At 47.3% G+C, this 27,711-nt stretch overlaps 1 protein-coding gene across 2 annotated transcripts; it reads right to left on the bottom strand.

Moving 5' to 3' along the window:
- Nucleotides 1–172: 172 nt before the first annotated feature.
- Nucleotides 173–27,711, bottom strand: Zip48c (Zinc/iron regulated transporter-related protein 48C). Of its 2 annotated transcripts, none has more exons than XM_076792773.1 (6): nucleotides 27,191–27,711; nucleotides 25,007–25,388; nucleotides 23,811–23,962; nucleotides 23,139–23,224; nucleotides 6,688–6,945; nucleotides 173–2,744 (listed from the first exon to the last, which is right to left on the bottom strand). In XM_076792773.1, the coding sequence occupies exons 1-6, from the start codon at nucleotides 27,296–27,298 to the stop codon at nucleotides 2,666–2,668; spliced, it is 1,065 nt and encodes a 354-aa protein (XP_076648888.1). In that variant the 5' UTR covers nucleotides 27,299–27,711; the 3' UTR covers nucleotides 173–2,665. The 2 variants fall into 2 exon arrangements, with proteins under 2 accessions (XP_076648888.1, XP_076648896.1); XM_076792781.1 differs by having other exon boundaries at nucleotides 25,139–25,388; nucleotides 27,191–27,710.

The raw sequence follows: 27,711 nt of genomic DNA, 5'->3' as shown, positions 1-27,711 counted from the left end.
TCGAAGAGAATTTTTCCGAATGTTTGCATTATTTCGACGGCGGCGGTATTACGTTACCGATCCGGATAGCACGTTCGCGAAACGCGTTCCGAAACGTTCTATGGACCGGATATCTGGGCGAGGAACAGTCAAGGAATTCTTCTCAGTTTCCGTAGAACGGTCGTGAGCCGTACTCTTTTCATATTCTTTATTGCGCTTCGTACAAACAAAACGGTAAAGTGTTTTTCTAGCAGAGAAAGGTTTCGCAATGTGTGAAACGGTCTTAGTTAAGGAAACATGGTATTGCATATTCCACGAACGCTGGTTTAATATAAACCAAAGGGAGAATTTCCATGGATCCCGAACAGCAACGACGCCCCTAACACGATATCGCCGAAGCAACGGCCAGGAATAAAAGTCGTTCTTATAAAACGTTTTTCGAACACCGGAATTCTCGTTCTCGATCTTTTATCTTTAGGCTGCTGCCTCCTCGATACCGTCGCGTTTTCCATCGTTCTCGCGCGGTTCGACGCGCGACTCCATCGCGTAGAAATCGATCATGTACGAAAATACAGTCTATGCATTTCAGAGGGCAGTTTCACGAGGACACAGAAGCGTGGCGGGTTTCGACGACGCTGCGCGCGATAGTTGCAGCGTTTTCACATTGTCCGGTTGACAAATGAGCGCTAGCCGTCCACCGGCCGGTGTAATGCTCGTTATTCTTTCTGCCATGCAATTTGGATGATGCTCGATCCGTTCAAGCGTCACGGCCTTCGCAGAAATCCAGAAAATTGCCTGACGATCATGCTTCTTTCGCGGCAATGTTACGACGGTGCGACAGCGATCAACTAGTTAATTAATCGAGGCTCCGAACGAGCTGCAAAGCTTATACCATAAATTTAGTGCACGTTAACAGAACTTACGAGTGTCGACAAAATCCGCATGAATGGCACTTTTAACACGTTCGCAACCAACATTTGATGCAATGTACAGTGAATTCTCGATATATGTCAACAACACGGGTCTTACCGTGTTATGTTTACACTCCTCGACGTCCGAAACTTCTCGTGCTTCGCTGCCCCTCACGGAGTATACCCTGCGGTAGTGGGGATAATTCTGCGACGTTTATCATCCAGGCCTTGGCAACATATACAGAGAAATCACTGTACCTACGTTATTTGAAATAATTTAGCTGAAAAAAATCCGTAGACTCACTGTGGCCACACTGCGGAACGTATGCAAAATAAAAATTGTCCAAGTGAAAAATTAGTTTGACTGTTTTATAACAAACTGCCAGATTGTGGACGTCACGTATCTGGTGGCGCCGAACGTGTTAAGCAGTAATTAACAGTTTATCCACTGTTTTTGTTGTTGAGGCTCTCTGGTGCTAGACGCGTTCCATTTGAATTGTTTCGCTAGCTTTTCGTATCTAAGCATTTCTTTTTACCGTTTGATCCACCAAAGAAGCCTCGACGATTAGTCTCTTTTGGAAGACGATTAAGTACCTGCCGGTAAGTAAAGTGTCGTCGACCCCGTGTGACGTTGAAAAGAAACAAACAGTGTGAAAACGCAGTTGCGTCGCGTGGAACGTACGTTCGTGCACCGATACGTCGTGGTATCGATCTCGATCGACAGGGCAGACATTCGAAAGGTGCGTGTAACGTAATAAATATATGCGTGCACTTACCCGGTTCTATGCTCGAAGCAATAGCGTGCGACCTCGAGATGTCATTCTCTTTTTTCTCTTTCTCTCTCTCTCTCTCTCTCTGATCGGCCAATTTCGAAGAAGTACGTTTAAGAAAAGTATAAGAGGAATCGCGCTCGACGATGTTCTCCGGGAAAATCGTGACGACGCGCGTTGAAATGCAAATAATTGGACTCGACGAGCTCAACGAGCGCCGCTATTCTCGGCGCTAAATACTGCGCGCGCGCGTGTGTGTGTGTGTGTGAGCAATTCTCGAGGAGAACCAATTTTTCAGGAAACGTGGCGATTGAATTTCGCTGTTCGACAAGCGGCAGTGGTTGCTGCGGCGCGTCGCTTATAGTTATCTACTGTTTCTGTTTTTTTTTCTCTCTTTTTTATTTCTGTTCAGACATAGACACATATTTATATATATATGTCTATATTCGAGGAATGATCGATTACCGATTCCCGATGAAATCGATGAAGAGGGCGCAATTACTTCGCGATTATCTCGACGCTGTACGGGAATTGTAATACTCTAACGGCGGCGACGACTATCGATGCGCGCGGCGCCTGTGCTGCAAACTGCAAACTGCAACGATGATGCATTGACCTCGACGGTTTTCGCGGGGAAAACCGCGGCCAAGCAACCGTTCCCTGAGAGAGAACCGATTCCAATGTCCGATCGATGCCTGCGACGCAGATGCTAAACGTCTAAAACGTCGCCGAAGGTCGTCGTCTCGTTGATCTAATTGACTCCTGCGCGGCCGGATCAACGAAGTCTAGATTCATGGAAGACACGTTTCGATAGTTCGATGACGCGAGAACACGCGACGATCTGTGTATCTCGTTTCACCGTCGCAAAAACTCGATCGGATATGTGGAATCGGCGGATCCTGGGGATCGAGATCCAAAACGCGAGAGCACACACGGCGCGCCGCAAGAACGATTTAGGATTTCTCTGATTGACGAGCTTTGCGGGAATCTAGATCCCACGCGGATTTAGCCTAATCCCACGTCTAAGGACATCATTACCAAGAACCCGACGATCGCAGCCCAGCTGGCCAGCTTGCCATTCCCACTGCAATCAAAAAGCAATATAAACGTTTTCATTCGAGGAGGAACAGCTAACAACGAAGACAGACATGCGTTTGTTGGAGACACCATGGGTCCAGGAAGGGGTGCAGACGATTAGTATGTTAGAGGATGTAAGACACTTAAATAATGGTAGGAGTGAGGACTTTTTATTGTGTTTCTGTTACGCAGCGCCCTAATTATCTAGCTTCTCAAAAAATCTCAAGTGGTTTGGCACAATTTTGAAAAGGTTGTTCGAAATTAAATAACGTTTGATCAATTAAATGATCCAGACATATCAATCGTCTATGAACGAAACTTTTGGTCTTGTTCAGCAATATTTTTTGTAGAAGAAAAATATATAGTATTGTCCTATTACTTGTGATAGAACAGAGTTAGTTAGATATGTATTTTACAGAAGAACAGTATTTGCAGTGCCGCCAGCCGGAATCAATTGCACTTGAACAGAGTTCTGAGTTAAGTAGCATTTTAGTCGAAATTCGGCAGCCTTCCCTCTATAATTTCGTCCAGTTATACAATTGACGAAGCAGGAAGCGTCGGGAGAGCAAGCCGGAGGAAAGAGAGCATCGGAAAAGTTCGGATCGGCAGTCGGTCCGGGATCGTGCGGTGAACAATGTTCGGGAAGGAGAGGAGCATCGGCACGGCGCGAAATAAAGGGGGTTTCGCGGCTCAAGTATGAATCAAGCACACACGTACGTATCATCTATACGGCGAACACATACGCGAACCGGCGGGGTACCCGGTATTGCACGTCACGGCTTGTTGATTTCGTAAATTATACACGGCCATCAATTTTAACGGCCGGTGAAATGCGCTGTTGTGTTTCGGTGGGCGTTCTACCACATCAATCATATCCGCGCGGTAAATACCTGCTTTCGGTATGGCGCAGAAATTTGTATTTTTATTAGCCATTACCCGGTGTCTCGTCGCGCGCGCTCACGATCTCCTCGTCCCCTTCGATTTGTCGCGATCAGTCCCGACGCCCGCGGAGAAATTGGAAAACGATTTCGTCGAACCAATTTCTCGGCCTCTTTCTCTCTGTGTGTACCCGCGAATTATCCGATCGACAGGGTACACGACTTATCTCGCGAACGGAAGCCAAAGCAAACTCGTCCCCTTCGTCGGACGATGATCGCCCGTCTACCCGAAGGAAAGTAGGCGCTTTTAACTGGAATACCACGAGCCTCCGCGCCGGCGAGCAGGCATTCCTTTTCACCGAGCACAGAGCCATGCAAATGACCGACCTCGGTTCTAAGAATCCAAAGGCCTCCGAAACTAGCCGACGACCACCGGGGAAAAATTCGATTCCGAAACACCGGGAACCACTCTCTTCCCCTCGGAGACCAACCGGCCCCACGACTTTCGCGGACGGTCGTTACGAAAACTAGACGATTCCCGGATCTCGCAAACTTTCTCTCGTCCTTGTCCCTTCGCGTCTCTCTCAACGATAGAGCCCGGTTCCGATGCTGGGCGGGGAAATCGCTCTTGGAAGGGCCACTGTGGGTTCTAGGGCTGCAATACCCTCGCGACAATCTTTCAAATGGGCCCTCGTTTTTTCGAAATATCAACTGTATGTCGGTACGGCCCCGTGACCACTTGACTGTAGAATGAAGGAGCGCATAAAGAACTATGTTTGAATCCCACCTGTATTTATTCTTTTTCTTCTCTGCTCTTTAATCCATATTTTTGAAGAGTTAAAAGAATTTGTCAATGTAAGATGAGTATTCAAATTGTTCGCTAACCCTTTTGATGTAGAGCATAGTGAGATTAGTAGACTGCGGATTTTATGCATTAATGATAAAAAAGGAGCAGATAAAATACAAACCAGTGTTGATATTTAAGACATTTAAAACTACTGGTGTATTATTTACAACCCAATGGATTTATTACGAAAAGAAATTAATACAGTGACTACTCGATATGTGTCAGCAGCAAGGGTCTTGCCAGCGTCATGTATCGTCCAGAGTTATGTTTACACTCCTGGGCGTCCGAGGCCTCTCGAGCTTCGTAGCCCCTCACAAGGTATACCCCGCGGTAGTGAGGATAATTTCGCGACGATTATCATCCAGGCTTTGGCGACATATATAGAGAAATAACTTAAAACTAATTCAGAGAATTTTTATAGTGCATAAAAATCCGCAGTCTAGATTAGAAATCATTCTGACTGGCAGGATCATTTTTGTCGTTCGCAACTGGTATTGTAGAAATAGCTTGACTTTTGTTCAATGAGATCACGAAGCTTTTAAAGATGACTACGGCCCTGTTCAGAGATCGATGAACGATCGAAGGACCTCCGGTGTCATGGCAAAACACACCTGGACGACAAGATTGCCTTTGGGAGTCTCTTTGTCCATCGTTGGGCTCGAGATTTAGGAAGCGAAATTTTTGAAAAACGTCGGACCGTTCAGAACAACGAGGGCTTAGCACCCCTAGGCGTTCGGGCTAACTGGCAGCCAGCTTGGCCAGGCTCTCGAAGTTATCCGCGCGAGTGGATCCGCTCGTGGATCTCTCCGCATTTGCCTTTCCCCGAAGAAACTTGGTCGCCGGCCCGCTAAACCAGAAAGCAAGGCGAACGTTGGTATTGTATAGTTTCTTCCCTCGATCGGTCTCTGTCTCTGTCGCTCTCTTTTGGAAAAGACCTCGCACGGCTGTCGCGGCAACGAAAGGAAAACAAGGAAGGAAGAAACGAGACCTGGGCTAGAAAGAGCGAAAGAAGCCCGGCGCGCGGTCTTGGAGGTCGAGCAACGGTTCGCCGGTGCAGGGGGGATCCCATTTTCACTTTTGTGTTTTCCGGGGTCCCCGGGAGGGTTCCCGAGGGAGCGGGCCTCGGTCTACTATCTCAGGAGCGTCGCGCTGTTGCGTACGGTACACGAGTACACACGGGTATCCGGGCAGGGCGGTTAGATCGCACGAAATACAAAAGAAGCCAATTATAATGACAATGCGCGTTCAGCTAGACACCGTCGGGCCCTGGGAAAGAAATTCGCCACGTCCGTTTTACCGACGCCGCGCGCTAACTACACTCGCTCGCTACGCCGTCACGCGCCATTGTACCGTAATCGGTCCCGAATACGTCGGCATGTATAGGTATACCGCCACCGACAGACATACTACTCGTGGCCTTTGGCAGGCAACGAGCTCGCGAAACCGATCAAAATTCGCGCCGATGAGGATGGAACGGACCGGAAACCAGGAAGCCGCGGGACAATCAACGCGTTTCTAGGATCTTTCTGCGAAACAAACATTCTCTCATGGCGATACTTAAGAAACGAAAGTTGCGGGAATTGTTCCAGTAGTCAACCATTTTGAGTTCTTCCACTCTCTGGCTAAAAATGGGAAAAGCGAAACTTTGGAAACATGCAGTTAAATTCAAAGACCACGATTCTTCGTAACAAATGGTATTAGTAATATCAAGTTACGTTGTCCCAAAAGTTCATTTCGTTTTCGGTCGGTACACAAAATGGAGAGAATACAGTATTTACACTTTATCTACCGGTAGCCTATTAAAAGAATGTTCAATAATTGTACTATACCAAAAGGAAACTTGAAAATAGTTTTATAGATAATAATCCTAAACAAAATTACTAGATTCTTGTACTGGAAGTGACTTGTTGGTTCAGGATTAAAATGGCTATTACTGTTGAAAGATCTATAATCGCCAGTAGATAACACGTTAAGAAAGCAAATGGCATGGTTAGAGGAAGGTTAAGAAATAACAAAACAGATGATCGCGTTATTATACAACGATATAAAACGTGTACATTCCGAAAAATGACTTTTGGGACAATCTAATGCAACTCATGCAATCTTCTTTCTTTCCAGATGATGGTTTTAGTAAGCGGAAGGATTTAGGGAGACATAAACTGAATTACGGGGAATTTCCATGGACCTGCCGATGAACGGTCGAGGTTGCATAATGTTCTACGTACTCCGAATGCGCTTCCGGGACAATGTCGTCGATCACCACGTAGATCATTGCACCGGCCGCGAAGGCAAGTGCATAAGGCAGCGCAGGTTCAGCGAGCGAGACTCCGGCTGCACCAAGGACGCCGGCGAGAGGCTCCACCATCCCAGACAGTTGGCCGTACCAGAAGCTCTTCAGGGTGCTAATTCCGGCGGCCTGAAGCGGCAAAGACACCGCCAGTCCTTCCGGGAAATTTTGGATGCCGATGCCGATCGCAAGGTTTCTGCAACAAAAGCGTAGAACCGGCCGTGCTCAGGCGTTACCTTAATTTTACAGTTAGGCGAGACGCGACAACTTGAAAACGACCACCGGCCTACCCAGGCTAGACCAGCCCGGGGACCGATAAGAATAAGAATAAAACCAAGGTGAGTCCGCGCGAGCCAAGTTGCACGGTTCTTCTCCCCGGTCGCGGTCGCGGTGAGTTCTTGAAACTGGTTGACGGCTTCGACATTCTCGAGATTTTTCCATCTGCCGCGAGCTGTTCGAGCCGCGGAGCTTCCTAGGCGAACGATCCGATTTCGCCAATCTATGCTTGAACCGTTTCAGTATTTTCCCGGCGAAAAGATCTATATTTTGAATAATGTCTTTGTTAAACGAAATTCGGTAATTCGATAGTAATCTGCAAGGTGTAACAATCCGTAGATGATTTTATCAAATTTTTCGCGAAAGGAGAGACGGCGTTTTTTCGAGATGCTCCTGCGGTGAGTTAGAGGGAGGCCTCGGTGTTTCACATAACGGCCCCGAGGCTCTTCCTAGGGTTAATGGCGAAGCCAGCTCGGACCGTGAACAATTTATTGCCGGGGCATTTTAATTCATGAGCGCGGCGGCTCTCGTCCTGGACGCGCAAAAATCCCATCGATCGCGCGGCGGTTCGTCTTTTCCAATGGAAATGCGACGGCCGTTCCTTGTCCTATCCGATCCGTGTCCACTGGCTATACGGTTTTCCACGGGACTTGGTCGGCCGATCGGCCGATCGTGATCCACGGTTCAAGGATTAATACGCCGGAGCATAATGAAGAAAGCCCAGACAGACTGAACGAAAGAAGCCGAGAAGAGAGCGGGGAGGGAACGCAGGAGAGCGAGCCACGCAGCAGGTGAATGAACCAACACGATCGTGTACGTACACGTAACACTAGAGTGCAGACAAGACACATATTGCACCGGCCCCTTTCGAGACTTTTAAATCGCGGGCCTCGGACTTCGCTCGCCGCTCTTCTCGATCTTTCGGACTCTCTCCTGCGGCGAGATCTTGCCTAGAGATCACAGGCAAAAAAGGATCCGACGCTGAACGTATCCCGAGAAATGTATTCCATTATTTTCTATCGTAGCATCTTCCAATAATTTGAAACTAGCCACTCCGTGGTACGGTTTAGAGAAGTTTAATTTTGAAAAGATCGTCATGCTCTTTCATGAGAAAGCTACGCGGTAGGTTCTTGCGTACGATTCTGCAGACTCTTCAAAAAACAATGGTACACTTTTTGATTACATTACGAGCAGTTAAATATATATAAACTTCTTTTCCGATTCTATCGGATATTTTTCAATGTCTGTTGACAATTAAAGCCCAGAGGCGAAATTTAACTATACCATATGATAGAGCGGGTCTTCGTCTTACGAAAGTATGCTACATTCACGGTCAGAAGAAGAACCGTGCAAATAGAATTTCGCTATAACATTGTCGATTAACAAAATGAAACAGAACTATATATCTCCAGAACTAGCTAAAACTAGCTAAAACTAGGTATCCACGACCAATATTTCGTACACATTATAAGGAGCTTGTACACTATTTTCCTACAAAAGCTCGTCGAAGTCTGGCAGTCGGGATACTTCCGTGTAAAACGTCACCGGTGACAATAAAGAGAGGGAGCGCGACGTGCGGAATTTCCCGATGGTCTTCCCGGGCCAGGAGATCGCAAATCGACCGACAAACGATCGATAGCTGGCACACCGTAAGCAGCAGGGGAAACGGTACCGAGATCTGCCGGCGAAGACAGACCCGTCCGAATGAATGGCTGTACACGATCCGATACCAGGTAAACTCCGGGGGAACGAGGGAAAAACGTTCGGTTCAGGCGGCAGGAATGCGGTAACTAAGGTCTCGGACGACCTAGCTTTCGTCGCGCGAGCCAGAAGGATTCACGGAGAGTCGCATAGACGGAATTTAATTCAACAGATACCGGGGAACGGAGGAGAGGAGAGGAGAGCCGAGAGGCGAGACGAGTGGAAGAGGAAAAAGAAGGGCTTGGAAAAAGTAACACGTCGCTGGGCGAAAAAATTGAGTATACTCGGAAGGTAAATGCTCGTGCTCGCGAGCTCGCGCCGGTGGTGGATAGAGAGCGAGAAGAAGGAGTAGGGGTCGACGAGGAAGCAGAAAAAGGTTGGATCTCGACGTTGAAGACATTAAGCGAGGTGTTCCGCGATGTTACGCGGAGGATCGTCGATCGACGAACGGTTAGAATTTCCAAGGAACAATAGATCAGCGGGGCCCGGGCTGGCAGCAAGGGAACGGCGTTGTGGCGAGGTGGCCCCGAGCAGGTGAATGAATGACGCGCGATCCGAGGGCCCTCTCCTCTCTTCCGACCGAGGATCGCCGGTATAGGTCGCGCTCTCTCTCGTATAGGGCCCCCGAAGAGAGCACATGGTATGTCATGTGCCCCGCGCCGCAGCGCGGCTCCGCTCGGCTCGACGCGGAGCGGAGCGGAGCGTGTAGTGCGTTATTTCATGGGACGGCATCGTCGTCGCATTCCTATAGCATCGAGGTACATAAGTGGTTGTACAGTTAACCCGTCGGGTCCGGCTGTTCGCCAGTTGCGCCAGGGGAGGTCACCCGAGTTCCGAGAATGATCTCGTCCCCTTCCTCCACACCCTGGGCTCTTCACCTTCTTACTTTTCTTTCTTTCGACCGACCGAGAGCGCGCGCGCCGCGTCCTTCTCCCTTGATTCTCCTTGCTTCTGGTCCTCTCTTCTTTTCTGATCTGAGCTGCGCGGCTGATGCTGCTGCTTCTGCTCTTGCTGCTGATGCTACAGTGGTGTTGCTCCTGTCCAACCGACGATCCTGCCGGCCGGTTTCTTTTCCTTTCCGAGTTCTTCTTCTGATTTCCACGGTCAGGGTCGCTAACTCCAGTCGTCTGCCGTGCTACCAGACAGCCAGGCTGACGACCAGGAGCTGCCTCGTCGCTTCCGATCGCGAGAAGGCTCACTCGAACGTTTCTTCAAGGCTCTGTCTCGATTTTGGTGGACCCGGGACTTATCTTTGCCTTTGCAACACGATCACAATCTAGCAGTACCTATCTACTTGTTTTTTTTTTGGGGGGGATGTTACTACTTTCGGAGACAGGAGGATTGCCTCTAGGTGTATCTTCGGGGATAAAATAGGAAATAGATTACAGATTCTCGAATAGATATCGGAACATCTAGGAGGATGGTCAGGCATTTTTCCAAGTACAGACATGTTTACTGTATTTTTCTCTCGATACAGACATACCGATGCTATCATCCGATTATCCAATGTGGCTGGCTAGAGCCTGAAGATTACAGCGGATTGTATGCATTTACGACAAAAATGCGTAATTGTAATTTAAAACAGTGAAAACGTTGGAAGAACTTAAATACCTATAAAATAATAGTCGTCTGATGTCTGAGGAGTCCTTCCTCCCCGAACGGGAGGAATTGAGGGAAGTTGTGAATATTCGCTCCTGGACGTGTGCAGTCCGGGAGAAAGTATCGAGTGCTCGACGCAGGATCCTCCGCGAGTGTTCGAAGAGGTCCGTCTCCAAGGGACACGAATCCTCCATACTCTCATTCCCCTTTCTACGAAACCGAACGCTCGCGAGAATCGATGTGGAACAAACCCGGCAGCGGTGGCTCGCCGTTTCCTAGGCGCGTTGATAATAAAATTAACAGTTTACGAATGATTATCTCGATTGACGCGCGTGTGCCAAAGCGATGTTTGAAAAACCCATTAGCCGTTATCTTCCTTTCCTCTTTCCACCATGCCGCTCTTCTCCAGATTAGAAAGCATTTATCGTAGGAACGACTCGGCAAAGTCCTCTTCCTCAAAGATTTTGCAAACCCAGAAGAAGGGAAAGGGTACAAAGGGTATAGGTATTTCCCCATCGATTTCAACGACCTTGAAGTATGTTGTTCGACTTCTTTAGGTTGGGTTTGCTGGTCCCAAAGGTTAGCTCCTAAACCAGATAGGTCTAGGAATTCCGCGCGAGGGCGTCGCGCAGTCTCGAGCCGAAAATCGAAGATTTCTCTCCGGTCCAGCAGCGGAAGAAAGAGATCTTACCAAACTGGTTGGTACCCATAAAAAAAGTAGCACGCGTGTGTTTTGGTTCCCGTAGTCAAACTCGTATCACGGTCACACCGTTATACACGCGTATTCGATCACGCGGACAGCCTAGCATGGTGGTCCCCGGAGACCACGAACACCATAAAAATTCGCTTTGTTGACGAAACTGAGGAATCGGACCCGCCGAATGCTTTCCTTCCCTTCTGCTCTGTCAACTAGTCCTTCGTTCGAGAAGAATTTACAAACACTACAAAATTCGAACGAAAACGCGTTGACGGTATGCATAAAAGTTCTCGTGGAACATCTAATCTCCCTTAAAATGAGGGAGGATAGTGCGTAATATAGGGGAAAGTAGCCTAATGTGTACCGTATGTCCTGGAAAAGAAAAATACTTGCAGCGTTAAAAATGACTGTCACAAAATTAATTCCACGAAGTATCAAACTGTAGCTAGATTATAGTGTAAGAGCTTCATTATCGCCAGCTAATCATTGCTATTAATAACGCGGATCGCTTCTACGAATACAATAAACAAAGCTTCCGTGAACGCATAAAACACGCGCGACAGTCGACGCGTTAATGGTTTAGCTATATAGCATATCTTTAAACAGAAATATATTTACAGTGCTATTAATGCCAAGCTAATAAGTCAAGTAAGCTGCTATTAAGTCCAACTCGGGTTCAAACTTGGCCGCTTTCTCCCGGACTTGTAACTTAGATATTCCCGATTAGAATTTGTAAGAGCCTAAGTGAAGTCACAGTTGGAGGATGATTTAACGAAGGAGCTCGAGGAAGGATGAGAGTGTGCTAAGAAGCAACAAGAGTCAAGGGTGAAATCGCCGGCTAGCGAAAGATTTCTGAACTGGATACAGGAGGTCGCCCGTCAATGTCTAACTTCGATGCTAAATGACACGTCGGTATACAACAGTTCAACTTAACGGGCTATCGAACGTAACAGCACACTTCGGCCGGTCTGTGCACCAACATGGCGTCCCCGGGTGGCTTCGTTGAACGCACAGCGGTCGCCATTTTGCATTCCATAAGGCCGCGGTTGTCCTTACGTGGCAACACCTATCCTCGCGCTCGTGGCCGTGCAACCGACCTAAAGGATCGTAAATTACTTTCCCCGAGATCCTCCGTACAAATACCCGAGGATCGTCGACTGTCCTCCGACGACGATCGGAATCCTCTCCCGAAACCTCGATTTTACTTTTCTTCGGTTCCTCGTGAAAATACTCTAACTCGCTGTGCTAAACTTATTTTCAACCGAAGGAACCGGCGATGGCGGAAAAGTGGTCTTTGTTTCCAGAATGTCAAAATCCAGGCAAAGGAGAAGCGTCTCTGCAGATGACACTGCTTTCCTATAGCTGCAGATACACTAGCAAGTAACTTGCGATATTTCTTGCGTGTGTGGATACATCTAGTTGAACCGGCTTCGTAGACATTATCTTAACCCACTGCTTTACTTCTGAATCTTTAGGGTTAACCGACAATTTCGATACTTCAAGTCAAAATAGACTTGGGAGTCGCTCACGCAAGAAATATCGCAAGTTACTTGCTAGTGTATCTGCGCCGTAAGCGTCTTTGCAGAAGGTCTGTGCTTCCCTAACGAAAGTTCGAGCGTTTCCTTACTGTTCGATTGACTAACGAACGTTGCCCGTTGTAGTGCCAGTTTTCTACTCAGTCGTTATTCTCGATTTGCAACGTGATCAACGTGACAAAGTAGGGGACCAGCGGTGATCGGCCAGCGTTTGTTGGCGAGCAGGACAATGCGAAAAGGTATCCAGTTAGGGTAACCGCGCATCCGCTAGGCTGAACTCTATCGATTTCGAGGTTGGCGGAACCAGCGTGCAGCGCGGCAGCCTGGCAGCAAAATTCGATCGGTCGAGATACCATAACGAGGACTTCTTCTCGGTGTGTCGGGTCGGCTTCTAAAGGAAGTATATCGGCCGAAGAGTAGGAGGAAATCAAGAAGGAGGAAGAGAAGCAAAAGGACGAGGAGGAATGGTCCTGGAGGAAACACGAAGAATCTCTCTCTCTCTCTCTCTCTCTCTCGGTGGGACCGGCCACGCGATTGGTGAACCTGAAAGATACAGATAGAGATAGACGAAGGATAGTGATAGAGACAGAGTGAAAGAAAGAAGGAGAGAGAGAGAGAGAGAGTGAGAGAGAGGGAGAGAGAGAGAGGGACGGTATAAGAGACGGAGCTCCGGCTGTTAGGTGTGTGTCCTTACACGAACGTGTACGCTCGGAACACGCGTTCCGTATACACATGGTTCGTTAAAAAGAGAGATGCGCGACGAGAGACAAGCGTACACGTAGCCGAGCCGGGTCTGTGTGAGAAAAGCCGAGGAGCGAGCGAGAGAAATGGGGAGAGAGAGAAAGGGTTGGAGGGGAAAAGAGAAAAGAGAACAAGAGAGAAAGAGAAGCGAAGGAGGGGGTGCAGAGATAAGAGAGTGAGGAGAAACGAGAGAGGGAGTAAGGAATGCATGGGAACGAGGCGCAAGCGGGCCGACCGCGATTTGCCCGTCCCGCATTCCGCCAACGCCAAGGCGAGCTCTCCGGCTCTTCTCGGCTCCGAGTCCCGAGGCCACCAGCCACGGCCTAACACCATAAAATCATAAGACCAAGATCAACCCCGCTACTCTTCTCTCCATTATCTCCGGCATCGTTGCGCTCGCGCGCCTCTCTAATGTCAAATCTCCTAAATACGCTCCATAATCGAAAAGCCTCCAACCGTTCGGCTCCTTGCGTCATTGTCCCCTTGCCCTACAACGTCGAGTCGGACCCGTCGCGAAGAATTCGACCAGAATCTACTAAAAGTGTACTGTCGCGAAACCATACATCCTTTTCAATGGAGTATGCTTCGTCAAAAGTTGAACCGAATTCCAACTGCAATCGTTAATAGCGATAAAATAGATAACTAGCAGTTATGAGAAAATGTGTGAGTGAAATTTGAAATATTAGAAGAGTTATAGGATATCTAACTCTGTTGAAGAAAGATGGGAATTGTGATTCCCGTATTTTGCATAAAGATCCGCGTTCCAGTAAAAATGAACTCCCAGCGTTCCCAAATTCGATACTCATTGAAAGACTGCCGAAAGTACCGCTCGATGAAAACCGTCGGGTTTAAGTCGGCCCGGTCGCGAACCTCGCCGAATAAAATTTCGGTGTGGATGCGCATGCAACGTAACAAGTTCCCATCTTCAGGAAGCGAAAGAAGTCCTCGGATACAAAGAAAATCGCGGAGCGAGGGTTTCGAGCAGGTGGAGCCGTTTGGAAGAATAACGTTTCCGTCGCGTCGCGGAGACCGTTAGATGCACCGGCGATCGGGTTAGGTTCGCAATTAGGCGATCAGGCTAAGTATATCGGGAACGGCGTGTCCAAAACCGACGCGACACGATTTCGTAAGACGGCGGTATGCGTTTCTATGCAGAATCGGAGCTGCGGAGGACATACATAGTTGGAACGTTACACGTGCGTTTCGCCTCGCACATCGCCTCGGCATCGCGCATCGGCTCGGATCGATACTCGCCTCGGATGCATATTGAGCTTGATCTCGTCATTAATTGCGACGCATTCCGCGGTAAGAAGGCTCGGTGAATCGAGGACACGTTCGCGGGAGCGAGATTCCGAAAGCAGGTGTCCACCGCGGTGAGCCGAGAGGAGAGCTGAGAGTCTCGAGCCGAGCCGAGCCGAGTAGAGGCGAGGAGGAACTTCGCTTCGACGCGGACAAGGAAGAAAACGGGTAGGCGAGCGAATAGCCGAGCGGGTAGCAGAGAGAGAGAGAGAGAGAGAGAGAGAGAGAGAGAGAGAGAGAGAGAGAGAGAGAGTACCCCGGCTCTCTTGCTGCTACCGGGGCCCACCGGCCACCGGCATCGGTCTTTTCCCTCTGCCCGATACACCATTGATTTGCAAAGAGTCGCTAGTTTGTCGAATAGTCTGCCGGGATGATCCTGAGGTCGTCGTCGAGGGACATAACGGATCCGGCTGTGTTCGTCTGTTCCGAGTAAGGTACGCGGCGCGCATGCGTAATGCCGGCGCATTCCAAGCATTGCGAAGTCGCTGCACCGTGCGCGCCGGTGCATCGTCCGATGCCAGAGAAAGAGAAACGAATCCCGCCGACTAGAGGAGACAGAGAAGACAAGCGGGAGAATTCCGCGATGATAACAGAGACAAGCGAACCCGTCTCTCTGGCTTGGCTCTGGCCCGCGTGGAAACCGTTCGTTCTCCTCTCGTCGTCGTCGTCGTCGTCGTCGTCGTCTATCCACCGTTCGCCGGAAATTTCGCCAACCTGTACCAGGACCAACCGACCCTGAAATTAAGGGTAGCCCGCCAGGATAGAGAAACAAACCCCAGCCACACCGTACACCACCCGGTTCTCTACTTCCGAGGGACACCAGGAAGCGGCCACAGCGGCGCACAGCCCCGACAAAACGAGCAGATGGAACGCGAAACACGAGACGAGAAAAGTATCGGCGTGTCGCTTCGCCTAGAGAATGTCTCGCGAGTCCGGTTCTCAGAATCTTTCTCTCGTGAACGGCTGTGCCTGAATGATTACGCGCGGAGCCGCGAAGAGAGCCTGCCGGGTGGAATAAAGCTAGTCCGAATACCAGGATCCTAGCCAAGTGTGCAGCCTGCGATCTGCAGGACTAAATCCCGCTCGCGAGACCCAAAAATCGCGCTAACGTCCAAAATACAGGAAATCCACGTTCCCTAAACGAGCGTATAAATGGAAATTTTCAGGCTGTACCAGGCATGGACGGTCCTGTGAAGCACTGTCCCGGCCATGTAGAAGCTGAGGGCCTCTAGGCCACGCCCACGAACAGCAGACCACGCCTACAATCGTCATCGAGGTCTCGGTTGCATAGTGAAAGAACTCGTTGACGTCTAAAATAAATAAAATCCGCATTCCAGAACTCTAAACAAGCGTATAATCGCAAATTTTCAGATTCAAACCGGCACTGACTACTCCGTACAGCTACTATGCCACGCCTACTCGGCCCGGTCACGCCTACAATCGCCATTACCAGCATTCTGCCCCCGATTCCAATACAATTTCCAATCGTCCACCAAGTTAGAGCTACAGGATCGTCCAAAGTGCCGGTTGAGAGGCGCAAAATCCGTCGACAAACGGAAGGCAGAGCTCGGTGCATGTGTGAGGTGTAGGAGGAGGAGGAGGAGGTTCCGAGCTGCGACTAGCGTGGCCACCGTGGCGCACGTGCACTTATAATACTATGCACCGAGAGACTAAGCGGGAAGTACTATATCGTAACCGACTTCCGTCGTTATTAACACACGTCAGAACAGGCTTTCCGAGTGTGATAAGCAGCGGGTACAAAGTGCAACGATTAAGGGAACGAAGCCGCGCGCGTTTCACCGTAGCGTATTCGCCTCGAAACGGAGCCACGAGACGCGACCAGAGAGATCCTTCGAGAGATCCTCGGAGAGAACGAGGTGGTAGTCCGAGCGTTACTCGACGCGTGGTTAACCAGCCGTGGACGATCGTCCGTGCTGGCGATTCGAGTCCGGAGAGCCGGATTTCGATTATCCTGGAAAAATATTTATCGGCGAGAAATTCATTGCGAGAGGTGCGCCGATATTCGGTGCCAACCCCTTGCTCTGTAATATCAGACTCGGGGCAGAAATTTAAACAGAATTGGAATTCTATTCCTCTGATGTCTACATTGAGTCCTGAACTGCGAAAATGAGATTAATTCGCATCGCGTTAGAAGAAACTTATAAGAAATGTGATATAAATCGCAATTTTTTTCCTCCGCGTTGTAGGAGGGTTTACTGTAGCTCTGACGCTAGCTTCCAAAGGAGATGTGAAATTATTTCTGCTCGAGCAAAAGGAATTCGGAAGCGTTCGCTTCATTGGTTAGAGGATACCTGGACGCAGGAATCTCCATTTTTCAGGAAATCACAGGCGACAAAGACGTTCTAATCGCCATAGGTGTAAAGGAGTCGGCGGGGCAAGGGGTTAAGCGAGTTAGGAACTATCGCGTGGCTGGTCCCGGAGACGCTTATAGTCGGTAGACGGCGCTAGAACCTTTCGAAGGTGAACGAAAAGAGAAGGAAGGCAGGCGGCCGTAGTCCGAACCCGAAGTCGAAAAAGGACGGCGGAGAGAGAGAGCCCGAGAGAAAGGGTAAAGGGTGGGGAAGGAGGGTTGGGAGCGGGGAGGGCAAAAGAGGAAGAGTAGAGACAAGGGGACAGAGAGGGGCCGCGGTGCGGTGAGCACTGCTGGGTCGGTATATAATAAGACAGGCAGGAGGATAGCACTGAAATGAGGTGGTTTCGTCGGCAGCTTTGTCCGGCGCCATGTTTAACATAGCACCACCTCATCTACGTGCCACACCAACCCGGCACTCCGTAGTTCCTCTGTTTTTACGCACGCTATCGCTCTCACCCTCGTTCCTCCTCTTTCAGCCTCTCACCGGTTCGCCTCTGAGTCTCGTTCTCCTTGTTCCACGTCTCGTTTCGTCTCGTCTTGTCTCGTCTTGTCTCTCGTCTCGCCTCGGCGTTTCCTTCGTTTGCCTAACCGTCGCGTTAGAAAAAAGGAGCAAGATCGCCTAAGCAAATCGGGCGGTTCGCACCCGGGGCTCGATCGCGCGCACACCGAGCGATGCTGATTATCGACGCGAATCTCGATTCCGTGAAACCGAGCGCACCGTTTCGGTGCCTCCGCGAACTGCCCGCAGGAATTCCGACTATAGCGAGCGATACGGTCGCCACACAGTGGTCCGTTTCTATCAAATAAGTGGAATTCATTCGTAAGTATTAAAGGTAGTTTCATAAAGACAGTTCCTCATTCTAGCAAATAAGTAATACCAATGTTAAATTCAACTACGGACAAACCCTTCACACCGTTCTATCGGTAAGTAATAGACTGTGGATTTTATTCATTAAAAACAGAAGCGACTAAGTGCAACATGAAACGGTAAAAAGATTAAAATAATTTAAGAGTACCGGTGTACTGTTTTCGGCTTGCCAAAATTGTTCAAGATAGAATGAAACGTTTATCTGCCTTTTGCAATCGATGCGGACAAGTTTTATTTTGCATAAAGATCCGCAGTCTAGTAATTAATAACGTGCAATTAACGTTATCTAGGTTGAACAAAAACGAGTCTCCTTCCGCGAAACTGTCTCGCTTCTACATTTCAGCTACCTAAATTTTAATCAACTCGATTGAAGAAATACCCCGCCGTGTGTCGCGGCGACGTCTCTTCTTCGTATACCAATTTCGACATCGATTCCCGAAGCTCGCGATCGAATGCAGGCGCGTGTTTCTGCGAATCATAACGATCGATTCGCGCGATTGCGGTGGCACGCGAAACGACCGCGAAGGATGACAACGGTACGTAGACCCTGAACAGGTATTTTCTCGTTCGGGAACGCCCGAACCGGCGACTTTCGAAGTCGGGGGAAAAGAAAGCAGAGGAAACGGCGGGAGAAAAAGGGAAACGACGGACCCAGATTCCGCGAAAAATCCGCATAGCTCGAAGGGTGACTCAGTACCAGATCTCCTTGAGCGTTTTACGAGTGCAAATATCGTCGTTCCTATCGGCTGCCCACCTTTCCATCGTGCCTGCCTACCTACGAGAGAACCGACGTACTTTTTCTCTTTTTCCTTTACTCTATTTCTTGTCCCTTCTTTGTCAGCCGCGTGCGCGTTCCGACGAGTGAAACGGGCAACTCTCGCGCGGAGCGGCGCACGAGCTGAGCGCTGCGCTGCTTGTTGCACAGCCTGCGAAACGTTTCATTCATGATTCTTTCGCCGGGGCCCCGACCGGAACTCGTGGATTGTTCTACCTCCGTCTCTCTCGAGAATGAATTACCTTTCCGAGGAAAGGGCAGGCTCGTACGCGCCGCGCCGAGCCGAGCCGAGCCGCGCCGTACCGGGGCAAAGCGATCGGCGAGAGCAGGAGTGCCGTCGCCCGAGGTGCGTTACGTAAAAATTCATTTCCATGACGGAGCCTCGACGACGTTTTCCTTGACCGGGACACGCCGGTGCCAACGATCTCCTTCTCGAGGTTTCTGTTCTCGGCAACGTTTACAGAAGCCACGAACTCCTCGCCGCTCGCGAACAACGCGAGCCGTTTGGCGAAATGGTGCAAACGATCGATTTCACACATTGCAGGTTTTACGCTCGAAATTAACCCTTACACAGACCAAATTCACCTTTTTCTTTTGCAATGGAATATTCATCTTGTTGGTGACTCGAGGATGAAATAACGCAATTCCGTTTTGTCGTGATTTTATTCGAAGTTGTGCGAATCCTGCAGGATCCTTTTTTCAAAACGGGAAACGTAGTGGCTCGATGGTCGGCCCGTTGTTTCGTTTAGTTCTGAAAATGTGCACGAAGGCGAACGCGATCTTAATCGCAATCATCGTGAGAATGGAATGCTGCTCGTTACGAACGAGTTGGGCTACAAAAGGGCATGCTGGGTCGATAAATGCTGAAGGCTGGGAGATTTTCTGAACGTCGAGACGCACGTCGGGCGGCTCGTTCCTCGAAACTGGTCGCATTACTCGGGTGGAAAGATCGATCTTTACGGTAATACCTCCCTACTGGTCCGCGATTCGGAAACGGACGGCGACGAGTACCCGGAGAAACAGAGCCACCCAATTAGGTGTTCGCTATGGTATTCTCGGCAGAACTGTCAGCTATTGATTCTTGAAATTTAGTCGATTCCCTCGGTAGGGCCCTCGAGGGCTTCGCAATTAATCGGTGACCGCTAACCGGAGGAGGCTCGATGACTAGTTATATATTTGTAACCTTAGTACTGCCTTTACAGTCTTGATAGTACACTCTCGGCCAAATGGTATTGTCTTGCTGTAACTCTTCGAACCTTCCTTGATCATGGGAACAAACTCTAAATTCAAGTTTCAGTTATCGCCATTTCTGAATTCAAATTCCAAATTGACCATGTTGAACTAGCGAAAACTTCTTAATCCTCCGCTCAAGTAACACCAAACAAATCTTCATTAAACGCAGCATGTTTCCCTCCGTTTGGCTCTTGCGCTTAGCTCCTCGGTTCGTAATCTTGTTCCACAGGTAAATTAGACATGTTAGACTCGTCGGAAGATAAACTGGAAGAAGTTCTCGGACGCAAAGGGCTGAAGTATTAAATTCTGCGAGACGCGATAAAGTTTGTATATTTGGCAACGAGTACTTCATTCGCTTTCGCCCGGATTCCAGCAGCGGTAAACGATCCCGGCTAATTGTTGGGAGAATTCCTCAGGTGATTCTCTGTGCTTTGGCGAGAGTCGGCTGCAGAGGCCCGCTGAATGAAATATTTTTACCGCGAAGCCCGTTCTTTCTGGCCTGTCGAGAAAGAGCACGCGCATCGATAACGACGTATGTACGCACAGCACGAACGACTGCGTGGCGATACGCAACGCACGACTACACGGTATCGGCCGGGGTCATCTTTCGGACCGAACCGACGATTCATTCATAACCGGGAAACTTAGCTGATAATGGTAGAGCCGCTCTCCGGTTTATCGTATCGAGTATATGTATACGAGAATAAACGAAAATATCCCTCAGTTGTTTTCGAGAAACTCCGTTTATACTCCGTTTTACACTCGAAAGCCAACAACGCCGGAAACCGTTCCGATGGAGAAATCCAGCCTCTATTTCTTAATTATCACGCGGCAGAAAAGAAAACGCCGACACGGTCCATTCATTCCACGGATTGTTAATGGGCGGCACCGACGCCGACCGACCATCTTGAGAGCTCTGTGACGTCCGACATCGTCGTTTGAATGCTTTAGAATTCAGGCCTTACGCGGCCCCTTCCGAAGGGAAATCTACCGCGGTCGAATCGTTTGTCTAATCGGCGACTGACTGCCATCTATTATTCCCGTTGAACGTGCGATTCGAATTTGCGAGGCTCGCGAGCCGTGCTATTCTTTCGAGAAGAAAGAAAGTTACACGATCCCAAACGAGTACTCCCCATTTTTGAGCACAATTTTTTGGCATTAATTTTCTAGCGAAATAGTCCTGGTTTTGATAAGAGCCAGTCGATCGACTCTTCTACTTAGTACTCATTGTGCAATTTTTCCAGTTTACTGAATTTCAAACGGTTCGAAACACAGTAATCTATAAGAACAAGGTTTCGGACGCAGAAGGGGTGAGAATGAACGCTCGACGGGGAGCACGAGACGATACGGGGGGGGGGGGGGAGACCAATTATCGTTGATAGTTTCCTCCGCGAATAAGCTTCAGTGGTCTCGCTGAAATGAAAATAAATATCGTAGGATCGACCGTGCTGTGTGTACGTCATCGACGGACATTCGCCGTTCCTGTTTCGGAGTCAAAGGCGTAAGGCGGTAAGGAGAGCGAGTTCGGTAGAAGCCCAGGAGGACAAGACGAGGCGGGGAAAGCGGGAAGCTGGAATGGAATGCGCGGCGCCTAGGGCTCGTTGAATTCCAGGGCCACACGTGCCCTTCCCCCTCGCCGCGGGCACCCACCGCTGCCAATAAACTTCGCCTGCGGCTGGCACTCGCGACCGACCACCATAGAACTCATTCATGAGGACCTCCTATCACGCGACGGGCACTCGACTCCCCATAACGTCGCCTGCTGCCATCTCGCGGACGTCATAGCACGCGAAACGAACTCGCAACTGGATTGCAGTCGGTATACTTTCACAGCAATTACCCTCAATCGAGATAGTCTCTTGAACCGACCATGGGTCATCCATATTTAATTAAAATAACATTTTTATGTTGTAGTTTATTTTAATGCACTCGTTAAAATGATTCCTCTCCAAGAGAATGCACAATTTATTATGGCAGGAACCATTCAGGGAATTGAGGATTGATTTTTAGCAAGACTAAGCGGTGGGTTTCTTCAGGCCCCCAGTTAAAAGATATTAAAAATGCCCCATCTTCGTCTACAATTGAGTGCTAAACGCCTTCAATGACTAACAGATTGTAAAGAAAAAATATTTATATACATCAGAATCCACTTAGGTCTTGGGTAATTAGGGATGGTCACTCGGGATGGACTAAGAGGTGGATTTCTCGTGCCCCTCAGTTGAAAGATACAATTAAAAATGTTACTTTTTTGTTTACAATTTAAAAGGAATGATTTTGCTAAATTGCCTTCAACGATTGGATCCCAACATAATATAAAGAAACAACATTTCTGTAAGGGTTGCTCCTAGAAAGCTTCTCCAATCCCGTCTTTTTATGTAGCATTTTAAAAAAATTATTATCGTGTGTGTTAAATTGCTTTGAACGATTGGACCCTGAGAAAATGTGAAAGATTATGTACATGAGAAATTAAGGCTGGCTCCTCAAACCCTTCAGAATCAAAAACAAATATTCCACATTCCTGTCATACTTAAGAAATTATTATTGTGGTTCGTGTCTCGAAACGAAATATCGTTGGAAGATTGCAGTGCCAACGCCGATAGAGCACCGTAAATATTTATAAATGAAATTACTGATAATATATCGGCTATCAGCGAGATAATTTGTTTTCTTTATATTGTGCTCCAAAAATTCCGCGAGATAACGTTTTTATTTCTTCGTTTCACACAACGAGGTATCGAAATCGACGTCGAATTTCCGAACCCTTGATCAAGCTAATATTAGGAATTAACGAACGCGGGAGGAATGCAGAAACGTCGGAGCGGCGTTCTCGTGGTTATCCAAGCGATCGATTTATCCGCTTAATGATAACTAAAATTCGTTGCCCCCCTACCATCGCATTTAACCTATCTGGCTCTCTCAACGAATTGAATAAACACGATTGATCTAACAATAACTAAGCAATTTCAGTATGTACGCATGAAAGTTTGATCGAAACGCCGATGAAGCGCAGTCGCAATGCGATCAATACGAAGTACGAGTGGAAATAACGCTCGATAAACATTATTTTCCCGGATGGAAAGCCATAGAGAAGAAAAACAGAGATTTGTGAAATCGCGATATCGGTAGCTACAAAAAGTATTATTATCGCTGGTAATCGTCGAGTATTAACTTTCGTAAAATACATTTCCGCCTATAAGATAATCATTTGATATTTCTTATCAGCCAACTATTTGAACGCTTTATAGTGCGCGCTAGCCACTCGGTAACTTAAGTAATTCGAGAATATCTTACCTCGCATTTTCAAAAGTTGCTGAGGCACTGCTTCCGACCGCAGCGAAGCCAACTCCAACTGCGAGTCCCTCCGGTATATTATGCACCTGGACAAACAACGAAAGTGAACGCAAAAGAAAAATGATTTATTTCAGTGTGATCGATAACCGATGGTACATACAACCGGAAAGGGGGTAACTGTCCACAACAAAACAAGTCGAAAATGTACAATAAAATGTTTTCGTACGAGGCTTTGTTTTTGAGAAAATCGACTTTGAACATCGAAGTTCGCGTGCTTAGCATTTGCAAGAAGTAAGTGGAACAGACGCGTCAGGCGATCCCTACAGCAGGGGGATAATTGTATTACATTATGTTAAATGATGGACGTTGCAGTACACTCGACAATCGCAGAAGCTCTTACCGCATAAAATTCATACTAAATTGAATTCATATTCAATTTAAACTAAATTGAATTAAACAATTTCAATTAAATCGAGTTACATAATTCAACGAATTATACAGTTCACCGAATCTCCGAACTTGACTTTCTCGAAATCGAAGCCTCGAAGGAAAAAATGTTATTCTACATTTTCGACTTATTTTTTAGATAGCATCAGCCACTTTTTCGGTTGTATCATCAATTGTCGATCACCTTGTATAATCCAGCCCCGAACTCGATCGAGCGATACCTACGGTGATTGCAACGACCAGCAGTAATATCCTCCTCCACTGACTGTTTTTCTGTTCGTTATCAGAGTATTCGTAAACTGCCTCAAGTTCCTCTTGATCGGCCGCCGCGCTTATGTGCGCGATTTGTCGTCTTCGCGTGTTTTGTTCGTTGAAACCTGAAACGGGGACGTTGATGCAAACGTTAGCCACCGAGATCTTGCCCCTGTATCGTTCGGATACCAGTCGAACGAATGGCAGAACCCATCGTTAGTTTTCACCTTCTATAGAAAGCACAGGTGAAGCTTTAGGTATAGTATTCAAAACCCGGTAATCTCTTTCACACGTCTTTTGCCCGTTAGATATCCGCAGGCAGGATTAATAAGATCAGTTTCGCAGAGTTGTGGAACTCTTTTCAAACACAAACCGAAAAATTAATTGCCTTTTCTTAGTGGTATCTAACGTTAATCACGTCTACGCCCGGTCTGTTGTAGCAGCGATCGAGATTTGGTGCTCCAGTGCCCGATACATAATTAATTACAAGTGTCACAAGTGTAGTTTTTTTTTGTTTTTTTTTTTGCAAAAGGGAGAATGAGCGAGCCAGAGTGATATGTGCTTTCCCATGTCTGTGTTTCGTAAGTTCCACGGACTTTTGCACGAACACTATCATGCATATGCTACCAACTTGAACCGTGCGAAGCAGCTAACATAAGATAAACATTTCCACTTGTTAACCGGACGAATTCTCTCGATTGCCATTTCAATTTACAACCGCGTGATTTACGGCGCCGCGGCTGAAACGACGAAGAGATAACATTCTAAATATCACAGTGCAAGTAAACGTGGAATTACGAACGCGAGAGATACACGAGAGCGAACTCTCCCGGTGAACAGGTTAATTACCATACAAAGAACACAAACAAAATTAGACACGCAACTAAAGACAGTGTGCACACTCCAAGAACAAGCAGGTTAAACAGAAAGTAAAAAACCGAAGGATAGTATAATCGTAATTATTTTCTTCTTCTCGTTGAGGTTTTCTATTTTCTTTTGTACTGCTTATTCCCGGGTTCCAGCTAAACGTTTTGCTATACATGAAAAAGCGAAGAGGGGCGTGACATTTACATATAGACGGTAATATACACGTGTGTGTGTGTCGTGAACTGATCCCATTTTCCAAGCCTACAGAGAGAATTGGATGTTACAAGTAGAAAATGAGATACCATAGATGGTGGTTGACTCAATTCGAGTATATACTTTTCCATTGGAAATCTGTACGTTGCTATACGGATCATAATCGTTTAAATCCTCGTCACTCTTTAGTTTTGCAAGGATCTTGCGTCTTTGTTTCGTACCGACTGACTGCATAGCTAAAAGCACATTAGGGGACTGAATGCCGAAGGAGGATATCAACAAGTCCGTCCCGTATACGAATGCCGCCCCTACGAGAAATCCAACTCCGACCGGTACGAACGCATATTGGCCGTCCTCCCCGTAAATTTTGCTCTTTGACGCCATTTCGATAGCAGGTGCCAATAACGACCAGTAACTCGCCGCTATCATCACGCCTCCCGCAAATCCTAGGCTGATGTCCAACAGTTTGCGCTGAAACAGATCCGTTTACACCCTATTTCTTCATTCTGAATCGAATCCTCCACGCTTTACTTCGATTTCTTCGTTCCTCCTCAAATCCCCCACGCTTCACTATAATCAAATCGCTACCGAAGGTCTGCGCAAATTCGCGCTCTTATCGCAGACACCGAAGCGAAATAAAACTCGTTTCGCTTCGTCAGCAGCTCCAACCAATTCAACATAAAATACTATTAGTAGTTCTTCATGCGTGAAAATAAAAATTCCCATGTCCAAAAATGTATTTCTCTTTTTATCCTTCTAAAAACATTATTTTATTTTTGATCCGTTCGTTACTACTATGTCGCGTGTACGACGCTATGGACGAGATATTTCGCGTCAAAACGCTCGTTACTCGACGCTGTAGACGAGATATCTCGCGTCGCAATTTCTATTTCACCTGTATTGTTAAATAGTTTTAAGCAATGGCAAGAAAGTGCGCTTACTGTACAATTGAACTAAATTGTAACTAAATGATGAGTTTTTCTAGTTGGACTTTTCAAAAATTTTATATTTTTATTGTTAAAAATTGGTTAGTCATCACTCACCTACAAATTTTTGAAATACAAGGAAGCATTTGTATTATTAAAATATCATAATATTATTCGTTTAGTCTTTCTACAAGGAATCAACTAATCAGTGAAAAAGATTTTTTCTAAAAGATTTTTTTTAAATGATTAAACAATTCTGATGGTTTTACAATTTTGCAATTCATTTATCCAGTCTTGTCACAAATATATAAAGTCCAGCTATTATAATTTTGGTTTGGAATAGATGTACAAATTTGCGCATATTAGAGTATCGAACATCTCGAAATTTGAAATTCGCGGGGCTCTGGAACGCGAACGACCCAATTCTAACTTCAAAAAATTTATCTAATTTCGTTGGTCTCGTTTAGAGCAGCGGCTCTTTGCATTGTAAATGAGGAACTCATTTAGATACGTCAAACGGAAGTATCCGTTCACAGACATTAAGTCCCATAAAATCTTATCAAACACAACTTTCACAAGTGTTGGTGTCCTTTCGTCAAAACCAGAAGCAAATATTCGGTGTCTGATAACAACGAAATTCGTGATATATTGTCGAAATTACATTCTTTCGGGACACGACTACAATCTTAATTTATCTCTGTGCAATCGTGGAACGGGCGAGATACTGTATACATTATCGGAGACTCAAAAAAAATTCATGATGAAATTCGAACAGGTAGTCGATGCAAAACGGTGTGCCCGAAGGAAATCTTATTGAACCAGGTGTGCAATAAATGCACCTTCTACGTTGCAGCTTTCAATGTATTTACCTTCCACAATTACATGCTCATATTTTTACGTTACAATGTTTACGAGCGGCAATGTATTTCAGAACGTTCTCAAGTCAATTAGAACTACGAAACCTTTATAATAGATGGAAACCGTCGAGAAGATTGAAAAGGATAAATGTCATGGTCAATGGTCAACTTCCTTCAGGGTCATGCTTCTCAAGATTTTATTTATAGATTCTCAAGGGGATCGAATTTTTGAACGAATATCTCGATAGCTACGCCGCGCACGTACACCGTAAACAGGTGAAAAAAGAAAAATTGACGACGGTGATAAATAAATTTTTCAAAAGGGTGGCGATCCGCGCGACTGACGATAAAATCGGGTAAGGTTAGAATGCCTCCCGAAGAAGGTTAGAATCAGGTGTTTCGTGTCCCATCAATAAACTATCAATAGCAGCGTGGACGATTGTTTTGCGGACGTTTTATCGAATAAATGAATGGGAAAAAAAAGGTTTACCTGTTTTCCTCGAATCACGATGACGAGTGCGGCACCCGCTGCGGTGAGAGCCCATGTAAATAAGGTTCCCAGCAGCGCCTGAGTGATCCGCGAATAACCTTTCAACATTGTACCGGTCTTCGAGTCCTCTGACACTTCAGGCTTTACAACGCATCCTTCGTAACGTGAACAGTTCGCGATAAACTGTTTCGTGGGACAGAAAATCTACTTGACGTGCACTCAATCCCCCGTACTTATCTGAACCACCACCACCATCACCGCGACCAACACTACCTTCACCGTTCTATCACTATCACAAGCCTGGCGGCCAGCACGCACAACGGCGCTGCCGTTTTATCGCTGCCAACACACATGAGCCTCGTGGCATGACTTTGTTTCAGCATGACTACATTACGATCAATCGTGTAGAGGTCGGAATATTTGCACGACACCAGATCAACTTAATAGGCAAATTATCGTTCACTCAAACTATCGCTTCTCTCACTCTCCCCAGCCGAATGGGATTAATTGCACCCGGTGTG

Source organism: Halictus rubicundus, chromosome 1, assembly GCF_050948215.1.
Source record: "Halictus rubicundus isolate RS-2024b chromosome 1, iyHalRubi1_principal, whole genome shotgun sequence".
In the NCBI taxonomy this organism is placed as follows: domain Eukaryota; kingdom Metazoa; phylum Arthropoda; class Insecta; order Hymenoptera; family Halictidae; genus Halictus; species Halictus rubicundus.
The sequence above is the reverse complement of the archived record's forward strand: the minus strand, read 5'-3'. Positions and strand labels throughout refer to the sequence as shown.

Excerpts from the sequence above, each read along its gene's own strand:
- Zip48c (XM_076792773.1), bottom strand. The coding sequence starts at position 27,298 with ATGTTGAAAGGTTATTCGCGGATCACTCAGGCGCTGCTGGGAACCTTA. Across the intron at positions 25,389-27,190 it reads TCGTGATTCGAGGAAAACAG|CGCAAACTGTTGGACATCAG; the intron begins GTAAACCTTTTT and ends GATCTGTTTCAG. Across the intron at positions 2,745-6,687 it reads GTCCCGGAAGCGCATTCGGA|TGGGAATGGCAAGCTGGCCA; the intron begins GTACGTAGAACA and ends TTTTGATTGCAG.